This window comes from Acipenser ruthenus, chromosome 56 (assembly GCF_902713425.1).
Source record: "Acipenser ruthenus chromosome 56, fAciRut3.2 maternal haplotype, whole genome shotgun sequence".
NCBI lineage: Eukaryota > Metazoa > Chordata > Actinopteri > Acipenseriformes > Acipenseridae > Acipenser > Acipenser ruthenus.
The window spans coordinates 5,874,125-5,886,151 of record NC_081244.1 but is presented as its reverse complement, the minus strand read 5'-3'; the positions used below and the strand labels follow the sequence as shown (position 1 = coordinate 5,886,151).

General features: G+C 41.9%; 1 protein-coding gene across 4 annotated transcripts in view; it reads right to left on the bottom strand.

Moving 5' to 3' along the window:
• Nucleotides 1-12,027, bottom strand: part of LOC117404327 (plexin A3) — a 91,530-nt gene that overhangs the window by 60,370 nt on the left and 19,133 nt on the right. For all 4 annotated transcript variants that reach the window (XM_059017479.1, XM_059017481.1, XM_059017480.1 and 1 more), the window contains one exon: nucleotides 11,642-11,824. In XM_059017479.1, coding sequence (XP_058873462.1) covers nucleotides 11,642-11,824 — 183 coding nt within the window. The remainder of the gene's footprint in view (nucleotides 1-11,641; nucleotides 11,825-12,027) is intronic.

Below are 12,027 nucleotides of genomic sequence, written 5' to 3'. Positions count from 1 at the left end.
AGACAAGAGAGAGAGAGAGAGAGAGACACAGAGAGAGAGAGACAGAGAGAGAGAGAGACAGAGAGACAGAGAGAGAGAGAGAGAGAGACAGAGAGACAGAGAGAGAGAGAGAGAGATTACCAAGCAGGGTACGGCTTAGAAAAAATAATATAATATAAGAGCAATGTGATTATCGTGATAATTTAGTTGCAAATATTGTACATTTACATTTTCCGCAGGTTAAACTATATTTTGGGAAGCTTGCTATCATTATATTATTACTGTTGATATTCATGAGAACACAAGAAAGGTTTGGGAATGAGAAAAGGCCATTCGGCCCATCAAGGCTCATCCCTACTGTGAGGGGGGGGGGGGGGGGGGGGTCTAATTTTTTTTTTTTTAATGATGCTAGTGTTTTAAATGGTGCTACTTTAAAAAAAAAATAATAATAAAAGTAGCACCATTTAAAACACTAGCATCATTAAAAAAAAAAAATAATAATAATTAGACCCCCCCCCCCCCCCCCAACAGTAGGGGAGAATTCTCGCCCTCGTCTCTGTGCTTAAATTGAAGCCATGACAGAGGTTAGCTTTATCTATACCGTTTAGGATTTCACAAACCACTCAATTAAAGTCTTTATATATATATTTTTCTTCCAAAGAGATTTAATTATTTTGCACTGAAGAAAGAGGAGTGGGTGGGGGGCTTTTAAAACAGCTTACTCCCTCCCTTCCCCCCTCCCCAGAAAAACCCCCCCAAGGGAAATCCAAGACAAAAGAACAGACCCTCTTCAGTGTTTCACTGAAAGGAGCTGCCCTGGGGGGGGTTACATAGGAGAAGGCTTGCTGCCCCTATTGATAAAAAAAAGACAACGCAATAATGGTTCTGTATTATACTGAGAGGCAATGGTAGCACAAGTATAGGGCAGATACAATGGGGTGAGGCTGTCACTGGTAGAATGGGGCCACAGTGTGCTAACTATACCCTTCCCAAATGATCTTCAATGGTACTGCAGACAGACAGTGGCACTACAACAGCAATGCATTAAGGGTTCTGTGTTTAGAGGTGATGGCAGCACAGGTATAGGGCAGCTACAATGGGACAAGGCTGCCACTGGTAGACTGGCACTGCCATGGAAACATGAACAAACCAGTGGGGTAACCATTACACACAGCCTGGCGAGCCACTGCAGTGCCACGGTACCTTATCAGTTTCAGCCAGACAGACAGACCACTATCTGTGCAATTTTCATCTTACTGTGAAGCTGCTGTGAACTGCTTAGTGGTTCTAGAAGCTGGCTATGAGCTTCCTTTAGTGCAGTACACTGAGATTATAGTGGCTTGACCTGAAATGCATTAAAAATCAGACTGGTTCAGTCCCATCTGCAGCAGATCTGAGATCACGACATTGCAAATGCAATGGTTCTGGATTACACAGAGGGAATGGTAGCACAAGTGTTGGGCAGCTACAATGGGGTGAGGCTGGTAGAATGGGACCACAGTGTGCTGACTACCTTACACCCTTCCCAAATGATCTTCAGCTGTGGGTAATAAGCTTTCTGGGTTTTTTTTGCATAGCTTCTTCAGGGAATGAGAAAACAAACAGGAATGTTCAAAGGGATACCGATAACTTTCAAAACAGTACAGCTTCAGAGAACGCAACTGAACTGGGAAAAAAAAAAACCCTTCGCCAAACTGAATTATGTCCATAAAATAACTCAATTACAGAATTTATGGATTACCAAACGCAATATTCTGTAATTCTAACCTGAAACTAGCCTGGTGTTATGTTATTTTTCTTGGTTCAACCCTCATTAGTAATGAGCCGGTTATGCCCAGCTGGCCTGCACTCTGCCCCAGCAGAATCCCCAGGACAGACCCAGGATTTGCGGCCTAATGGCTAGAAACGCGTCACTGTGCATTTTACAGCGAGCCCAGGGGAGACCAAAGAAAAAACAAAACAAAAGCGACTGTCATAATCAAATCTTTTGAGAGACTGCAAGGCCCGAATGGGAATTCACAGTCGTGTTGTAGCCGTATCTGTGTGTCTGGGGTAAAACACTTCTGTGGTGCTTTTAAAAAAAACAATTCAATTACCTCCTGCAAGGTGTCTTGTACACCATTGTGTGTGTGTGTGTCTTTCTGTGTCTGTCAGTCTGTGTGTGTCTTTGTGTGTGTCTGTCTGTGTGTGTCTGTCTGTCTGTGTGTGTCTGTCCCCACAAGGAAGGAAATTCTGACAAAACCTACCTTATGAGGACACAGGCCAAGTACCTGTAATATTTAAACAGATATTTCAAACAGAACAATGCAGCAGTATTTTGTTTAGCCCCTGTAACTGTCATTATTGTATTCTTGTGTTGACCCCCCCCCCAATAAATACTAAACATACATGTGTGTGTGTGTGTGTGAGTGAGAGTGCATTTCTACGGTTGTCCAATTTATAATTAGTTTTTGTAGTAAAGCCCAACTTCGCTGCATCATTTTAGAGCATGCATACTATACTCTTAAAGGAGCCATATTGTTGCAATTTGAAAAGAGTTTACAGGGAACACACAGGCCCCAAAAATAATAAATACAAGTTAAGGACGTAGAAATGCCATTTCGTCCTGACGTTTAACTCAAACTTCTCAAACCCGCTGCCTTCCACACTGCAGCCCAGCGCTTTCTTTATCTAACCACTGAGCTCCTCAAACCCACTGCCTTCCACACTGCAGCCCAGCGCTTTCTTTATCTAACCACTGAGCTCCTCAAACCCACTGCCTTCCACACTGCAGCCCAGCGCTTTCTTTATCTAACTACTGAGCTCCTCAAACCCGCTGCCTTCCACACTGCAGCCCAGCGCTTTCTTTATCTAACCACTGAGCTCTTCAAACCCGCTGCCTTCCACACTGCAGCCCAGCGCTTTCTTTATCTAACCACTGAGCTCCTCAAACCCGCTGCCTTCCACACTGCAGCCCAGCGCTTTCTTTATCTAACCACTGAGCTCCTCAAACCTGCTGTCTTCCACACTGCAGCCCAGCGCTTTCTTTATCTAACCACTGAGCTCCTCAAACCCGCTGCCTTCCACACTGCAGCCCAGCGCTTTCTTTATCTAACCACTGAGCTCCTCAAACCTGCTGCCTTCCACACTGTTCCTCCTCTCCCTCTACTCATTCTTTCTCTCTTTCCTTCGTTCCCTGACCTCCTGGGTCGATGTTGTTTCCAGACAGAGAAGCATCTCTTTCGCGCAGTTCATAAAAGGGAATGGGGATGACAGAACGGAAGCGCACAGGGGCTTGTAAATGCCTTGAGCACGAGTCTGCCCGTATGGTTTCTGTAAATCATTTCTGGCAAGGCCAGTGGGGGAGAGGGGTCAGCAGGCTGCAACAGGGATGAAGCTGGGAGCTTCTGGCTATCAAATCAAAAACCAGGGGAGGTGTCTCGCATCAAAGAATCAAATGCATTTTTTTAAAAATTTTTATTAATGGTCGACCAAAACCCAGACGTACAGTAGCTGGATTAAAAAAAGAAATTAAGAAACACCGGCAGTACTGTGTGCTTAGCTCATGTTACATAGATTGTATGAAATATATTTTTTTTAAGATTACTTTTGTTTTGAAGGGATGGAAATAAGACTCACAGCAGTTTGATCCATTCCTGGATTCTCTATGAGTTTAATAAGACACACCCGAGTTTGTTACCTAGACACACTGGGGGCTGATCAAGCTCATAGTAAAACCTGGAATGGGTGAAACTGCTATGCAATAGGAGACTGATTGCCATCCCTGTAATTATTTTGTGTGGCTCCGCTGATCCAATGTTGAGTTCTTATCATTTCTCTAAATCTGTCAAAGCCATGCAGATTTAGCAAAACTAAACTTAAAAAAAACAAACCTCAATGGCAACGTTTCAACTACAAGACCTTTCCAATGTCTAACAAAGGCAGACATTTAAATAACCCAAAATCCAGAAACCCCATCCATTCTCATTTCATACCACATCAATTTAATTTATACAGAGTCCTCCATGTGCAAGAATCTCTGGGCACTTTACAGAAACAGACAGCAAGCCAACAGAGCTCCACACTGCTTGCGAGCGAAAGAGATGTGTTGCGATTTAAAAATACTGACAGATCCAGCAATTCAGACACAATTTGGAAGCGAGTTCCAAAGTGAAGGAGCTTGATCACTCAAAGCCCTTGCTCGGAAGGGTTTTAATGGAGTTATTGGCATAACAAAAGAGGCTACAATTTGCTGATCTCAAAGACTATCATTTGCCAATCTCCAAGTGATTATAAAACCAAAATATGCAGAGGAAAATTCAAAAAATCTATTTCTGTTTTTTTTTTTTTTTAAATGGCAGTTCTAAATTTTAGCATAATGTTTCAGGGCTTGGACTGAAAACCCTGTCTGTTCCCTAAGAGCCAGCTTTCTTTTCTTTTTTTTTTTTTGTTTAAAACAGCAGCCAAATAGCACTGAGGCTTTAAAGGGAGAGCCAGCGATACAAAAAATGTAGCTCAGAAGCCAGAGAGAGAGAAATGTGCAGGGCTAGCATAATACGACACATTACAAAAAAACACGAGTCTCCTTTTAAAAAACAACGTCTGCTTCCAGTTAAATGATTTCCAGCTTTTCAGAGACTGGATGCTGAAGACGACAGCTTCTGTAAAAAAATAGAAAGATCTGGATGGAAAATGAGGGCCTGTATTTGGGTGGGGTGTGGGGGAACTGTCAAGGGGGTGCCTGTCAAGTCATGGTGGGCTTCAGTCAGTGGAATGAATGGTTTAATAAATGTGTAACTCTATAGTTGATATAAAATGATCACGATTATTCATATTCTCTTAAATCTACCGAGTTAGTAGTTTTTTGGATGTTTAATTGATATAAGAATCCGTGCTTGGAAATTCTGGCCTGTGATTGGTTAAAACCTCATCATAGGAGCAAAAACAGATTGAACTATTGCCCTGACATCCTTACACCACCGGGCAAGTCTCCCTCTGACATGTGATTGGTTCACAACACTGTCAGTCCCGCCCCTTTTCAAAGGAACGCCTATCATCTCCACTCCTCACAGCAAGAGAAAATGGCTGAACCACCGATTCTACGAGTTAACAGAAAATGAATTACAAAACACCCTACAAAAAGAAAGCTGCTCCAAACACTAAAATGGCGATTAAAACGCCACTGTCACGGTTTTCGGACTTCCGGAAATTCAAACAAATTCAACTGTGAAGGCTGTGTGGTCCAGTGGTTAAAGAAAAGGGCTTGTAACCAGGAGGTCCCCGGTTCAAATCCCACCTCAGTCACTGACTCATTGTGTGACCCTGAGCAAGTCTCTTAACCTCCTTGTGCTCCGTCTTTCGGGTGAGACGTTGTTGTAAGTGACTCTGCAGCTGATGCATAGTTCACACACCCTAGTCTCTGTAAGTCGCCTTGGATAAAGGCGTCTGCTAAATAAACAAATAATAATAATAATAATAATAATAATAATAAACAACTCAACGATGTAAACAAAGTCGGCGCTTTGAATGACAGGCGCTTGAGCTGGCAAATGAAAGCGCGCTGTCGGTACAGGTCTTGATGATTGACAGGTATTTCAACGAATGAGAGCATTCTGGCGCCGCTTCAGTCAGAGATCTGTCAGAGCAGGGTGAAGTGACAGTGAAACTATACTAACAGATCACTGAGACGATTGACAGCGACCCCTAGCCATTCAGAGCGGAACAGAGGCGGGACAGACGCCAAGTATAAAAACTAAACCAGAGATGATTTCTAAAAATAGCGAGCGTTTTTGCAGATGTTAATCCGATATAAATTTATTTCACATTTAGGGGGAATTCGATGTTTACCGATAGTGACGCTGTGCCGTGCAAGCCATCATTTGAAAAACATTTTAGTGTCGCCTCCATTTTAACCGGAGAAACTGTTTTGCTGGCTTTTTAAAAAAAAAAAAAAATTAACATATAAAATGTGTATATTTTTTTTTAAACAAACAAAAAGACAAGTCACAATAAAGATAAAATGTCCAAATATCCAACATTGCAGAGATATCATATTAGGTATATATTGAGTTTGATAATGAGGTCATACAAGCTTGACTATAATAACTAAGAAAAAAGCAGAATTAGAGAGATATTGATATTCAAACCAGAATGATAAAAGGATTTGAAATGGCATTCAGTGTTATACTGGCTTGATTGAAAGTGTGGTTAGACAGTGTCAACATTCATCCCCCCACCCCCCTCCTCCCCCCTCCCCCCCCCCTCCCTGCTCACGGGGGATGGCCTAGTTTAAGATGTCTATGCCTGTGACCATGAAATCTACTTTTCACTGATGAAGACGCACTGAAATATTTTACATAAATCAAACATGTTAAAAAAAAAAAACACGGTACAAGACTCCCTTAGTAAAACCAGAGCAAAGTGTAATAAAGCACAGTGAAAGTACAGTAAAGCATAGGGAAGCATTGTAAAGCACAGAGAGGTCTGGTAAAGCATAGGGAAGCATTGTAAAGCACAGAGAGGTCTGGTAAAGCATAGGGAAGCATTGTAAAGCACAGAGAGGTCTGGTAAAGCATAGGGAAGCATTGTAAAGCACAGAGAGGTCTGGTAAAGCATATGGAAGCATTGTAAAGCTCAGAGAGGTCTGGTAAAGCATAGGGAAGCATTGTAAAGCACAGAGAGGTGTGGTAAAGCATAGGGAAGCATTGTAAAGCACAGAGAGGTCTGGTAAAGCATAGGGAAGCATTGTAAAGCACAGAGAGGTCTGGTAAAGCATAGGGAAGCATTGTAAAGCACAGAGAGGTCTGGTAAAGCATAGGGAAGCATTGTAAAGCACAGAGAGGTCTGGTAAAGCACATTGAAAAACAAACCATGGTAACCCTTATAAAAGACTCCCATAGTAAAAACACAGAAAAGTGTAATGAAGCCCCGTGAAAGCAGGTATAACCTTGGACGAAGCATGGGAATAACACTGTAGTAAAATTTTATAGGGGCTCTTTCGTTGCAGTAACAGTGTTTTGGTATTACTGACTATTACATCTAAACTATTAAAACACTGAAAATAGAAACACTAAAGAAAGCTAATAAATTCAGTGACAAACATTTCCATTAGAAGTCTCTCAAATGTTCTTATTCTTTTTTTTTTTGTTGTTCTTTTAATAGATATCAAAGGGTTTGGTGTTAATAACTATAGCAGCCAAACAATGACACTGTGTTCAGTACTATTAACAGTTATAGTGTAACATATATTAGCTAGCTATAGCATATTAAAATGTTTGCCATTGCTAACTATAGCCCCTATCCTGTAACACTGAAAGCGCCACTGCTAACTATAGCAGCCTTGCCATAAACACTGTGTTTGCTATTGCTAAATAGAGCAGCTAAAGTATATAAGAGTTTAGCATTACTAAATATAGAAAGTTTATCAAAGGGCTGGGTATTCTTAGCTATAGTACCTATTCTGTAACACACTGGGTGGTTCGAATCTCCATTTTATTCAATTAATTTAATTTGAGCACCAGACCTCCAGTAGTTTGGAAATGATGAATCGTATGAAAAAAGAATATTTTAAAATGTTTTCTGTTCTAAAGCATGTGTTTGGAACCACTGCCTACAGCAGTTTTGCATTTTTGTGTTCTCTCAGTAAGCATATACTTACAGCACATGTGTCTCTAACCCTCAAAACCAAACCTTGTTTTAAGATGCGATCAGCTTTGACAGTCGAGTGAGGTTTTAATGATTCAGTAAGCATTTTGCAACCCCGTTTTATGAACACAGCCGCACTAAGTATTTAATATCAATTTTTTAAAAAAAGCTATGCGCCAACGATAATACAATAACATTCTTGCCATAGCCAGCCAAACTCCGGGCTCACGTTTTGTTCAATACTGACTTAAAAAAGCAAGTTTCTCATTCTAGTCAAATCATGTGACAAAGCGACCTTTCACCTCTGCTGGCCCCGCCTACTCTCTTTGCAGTGGTGTCATCCTAAATCTGAACGTATTGCAACGTCGCTGAAGTACAGATTTCCTTAAACAAGATTTCTACAAATTCCCATTTTATTTGTCTAGTGAACTACAGTATGTTAACGCTACATTATTCAGCAGGTTTCATTCGACTTTACGAAGCCAAATGTGTTTATTCTGTTAGGTGATGAAAAAACTTTGGAGCCAGAGCTGTGGTTCTGCTCAGATCTCGCATCTTTGGGAGAGCAAATGTTCTGAATACAAGTGTTTACAGCAGTCCAATTGAAGAATCAGTCCGTGGCTACGGAGATCGGACACGCTATCTAGTCTAAGATAACTGCATTTTCCAGACCCCAGCTGCCAAACTAGCAAAATCCATTTCCACAGGATTTACTGCAAACAGATTTCTCCGAGATCAAATGCTTTTTTTTTTTTTTTTTTTTGTTACAGCCCTGGACAGACGATAAATTAAAGGCACAGCCCTTTGCATCAACAGAGGTCTGATTTATGTGCACGAATTAGAGAGGATTTCATGTCTCCCCCAATTTGAGCAACAGTAAGGTTGGGTTAGGCAACCACACTAGCTTTTGTGAGGCACCACAATTCAGTCAGGAAACTCATGTGATAGATTATTTATTAAAAGCTTAGGCTACAGCTCTGGCCAAAAGTTTTGCATCCCCCCCCTATAGAATTAACTAACGTTGCTTCATAAAGCCAAATGAAACCTGCTGAACGTTAACAACTGTAAAACATAATGAAGCCTAGAAAGGCGTGTAATTGAGCTGTAATTGATCAATTACAAATACACAGGTGTGCCAAAGTTCAGCTCCAGATGCAATTACATTTACATTGTAATGCAATTGATTATGACTTGCACAGTGATCTATTACTGTACATCTTTAGCGATTCATTCTCATCACAATCTGCCTGTCGAAACAGCCCTGGCCTTACAGACAGATTTTACAATGAGAAGCAGCCATGTGGAAAGGCCGATGATGTCATTCCTTTCCAAGGGAGGTGATGATGTCACTCCCTGAGGTCAAGGTAAAAACGGATCGCTGGGCCGGTCAGAATGATCTCATGGTGACTGGGTGCCCTTTTCTGTCTTTGAAGCATTTCAAAATCGTGTCTCGTTTTCACACTGGGATTGCGCAGGGTGCAGTGCAATGACTGAGGTCACAGCAATAGGATTGGTTTGGAGTCTGGTATTAATTTCAATCTGCAGATCATCTGCAAAACACACATGTGTGGAAGGAAAAGACAACCGGAAAAATAAATTGAACTAGGAAACAAAAATTTAGTGACAAGTGTTTCCAGTAGAGGTCTCTCTCAGTGTCTTCCACAGAAACACTGAAAGAAACTTCATAAATTCAATGGCAAACGTTTCCGCTAGAAGTCTTTCAGCGTCTTCAATAGAAACACTGAAAGAAACTTCATAAATTCAATGGCAAACGTTTCCACTAGAAGTCTTTCTCAGCGTCTTCAATAGAAACACTAAAAGAAACTTCATAAATTCAACGGCAAACATTTCCACTAGAAGTCTTTCTCAGCGTCTTCAATAGAAACACTGAAAGAAACTTCATAAATTCAATGACAAACGTTTCCGCTAGAAGTCTTTCAGCGTCTTCTATAGAACTACCAACAGACATTGACAATGTTTGGCATTGAATTTTAGTTTCACTTGGAATTTCAAACCCTACTGTAATAAACACTACATCAGACTATATCTCTGGCAACATCTCTAAACATCTTGTAACTTGTCAGTGACTGAGTCACTCAGCTCCCCTGTTGAGTACTGGGCTGAGGGGGGAAGTGAGAGAGGGCATTTCCGCGCCATCTCCGAGCAGTGAAAGCTGGTTTGTTTTTCCTAGCTCTGCCAAAACAAACAAGCTGTTTAGGAGGAGAGAGGCGGGTCCCTTCTTTCCCCAAACGCTGTGTGATTTTCAGAGCATTGCGTCTCTGGATGACTCCAAAAGGGATGCAGTGTGCTTGTGGTTAGAGAGAGAGAGGGAGAGAGAGGGAGAGGAGAGGAGAGAGAGCGAGAGAAAGAGAGTGAGAGCGAGAGAGAGAGAGAGAGGAGAAAGAGCAAGGAAAAGAGAGAGCAAGAGCGAGAGAGAGCGAGAGAGAGAGAGCAAGAGAGAGAGAGCTGGGCTGCAGTGTGGAAGGCAGTGGGTTTGAGGAGCTCAGTGGTTAGATAAAGAAAGCGCTGGGCTGCAGTGTGGAAGGCAGCGGGTTTGAGGAGCTCAGTGGTTAGATAAAGAAAGCGCTGGGCTGCAGTGTGGAAGGCAGCGGGTTTGAGGAGCTCAGTGGTTAGATAAAGAAAGCGCTGGGCTGCAGTGTGGAAGGCAGCGGGTTTGAGGAGCTCAGTGGTTAGATAAAGAAAGCGCTGGGCTGCAGTGTGGAAGGCAGTGGGGTTGAATAGTGCAGTGATGTATTGAGATAACGACTGTATTCCATGACTTTATTGCTCTGAAAGGATCGCCTTGTTAATGGAGACGGGGAGCAGGTGTCCGTTGTGCCGACAAGCTCCTGGTTGATGGAGAGGGGACAGCGCTGCAGCACCGCTAACGGAGACCTCAAATTAAAACATGATCGCTGTGAAGCGGAGGACAGCCAGAGAGACCTACTAACAGACACCGCATCCCAACACAGTCGACTAAATACAAACCACAAAAATAGCTGTGTTCATGTATTTGTGAGAATATTACCAGCAACGAAACTGATTGAGACAATTAAAAAAAATCTCAATTATTATTATTATTATTATTATTATTATTATTATTTATTTCTTAGCAGACGCCCTTATCCAGGGCGACTTACAACTGTTACAAGTTATTACATTATTTATACATACAATTACCCATTTATACAGTTGGGTTTTTACTGGAGCAATCTAGGTAAAGTACCTTGCTCAAGGGTACAGCAGCAGTGTCCCCAACCCGGGATTGAACCCACGACCCTCCGGTCAAGAGTCAATGAATTATGTTCATATAGTTATTTTACTTAACATCATGTAATCAAAGAAACTACAAAATGATATCGCAAAATACCAGGATAATTGTAGTGCTGTATTTCATGTCAGTTTTTCGTTAAGTATCTGGAAAACTAGAAAGCGGTGTGTAATTCAATATCGCAACATTATTCAGCAGGTTTCATTCGACTTTATGAAGCAAAATTAGTTCATTCTATAGGGGGATGCTAAACTTTTGACCACAGCTGTAGTTCTGCACTCAATCCTGGGTTTCAGGACTTGCGGTATTGAAATACCCCAATTTCTATAACTCCTTATAAAAAGCATGGCAAAGTGGAAGCATGGTAAAGCATGGGTAAACATGTAAGGTAAGGCATATTTAAATAATAAAAAAAACACTGCAAACCATGGTAAACTCTGGTAAATGCACTGTAGAACCATGGTGGAAAAAGCAAGTGGACATTGCAAAAATACTGTGCAAATTTACAGTGGTAAACTTTTATAAAGGGGGCTGACGTACCCCAATATGAAGGGGGCGCCCCATGAGATCTGCGTTTGAGGCGAATAGAGATCCACGAGGCATTCAGAGATACCAGTGATGTCGTTCTTGTTCGTTACTAGTGAGAGAATGTGCCGATCTCAAAACGTCCTATGTTGACAGTATCGTCTATGTTGACAGCAGCCAGTGCTACGGCCTCTCACCTTTCACTGAACAAATGAACTGTACAACCAAACCCATCACCCCTACCTTTTTGAGGTGCCCGCTGCGTGTGCCCACAAACACCACCGAATGCTCCCCGTAGGTATAAGCGGCGACAGCTGCCATCCCGTCCATCCGGTCCTCGAAAAGAGGGGTCCCCTCGATCACACGGAGCCCCCCAAGAGGCTGGTTCAAGACCAGACCGCAGAAATTATCATCTATTTGCATCGGCTGAAAAAAAATAAAAACAGTAGCACAGAGATGAAACTGGATGAATCTCAAGTAAAGAAATGTGTTAAGGAGGCCCACTGTTTCTGAAAAATGACAAGCAGGGCTTGAAAACCCTGCCCTAGCCCTACTCCCAGTCCTGGGTTTAAAAACGACCTTAGTTTAGATATTGAAATGACCAGGAAGAGAGGCGTTTGAACAATCAA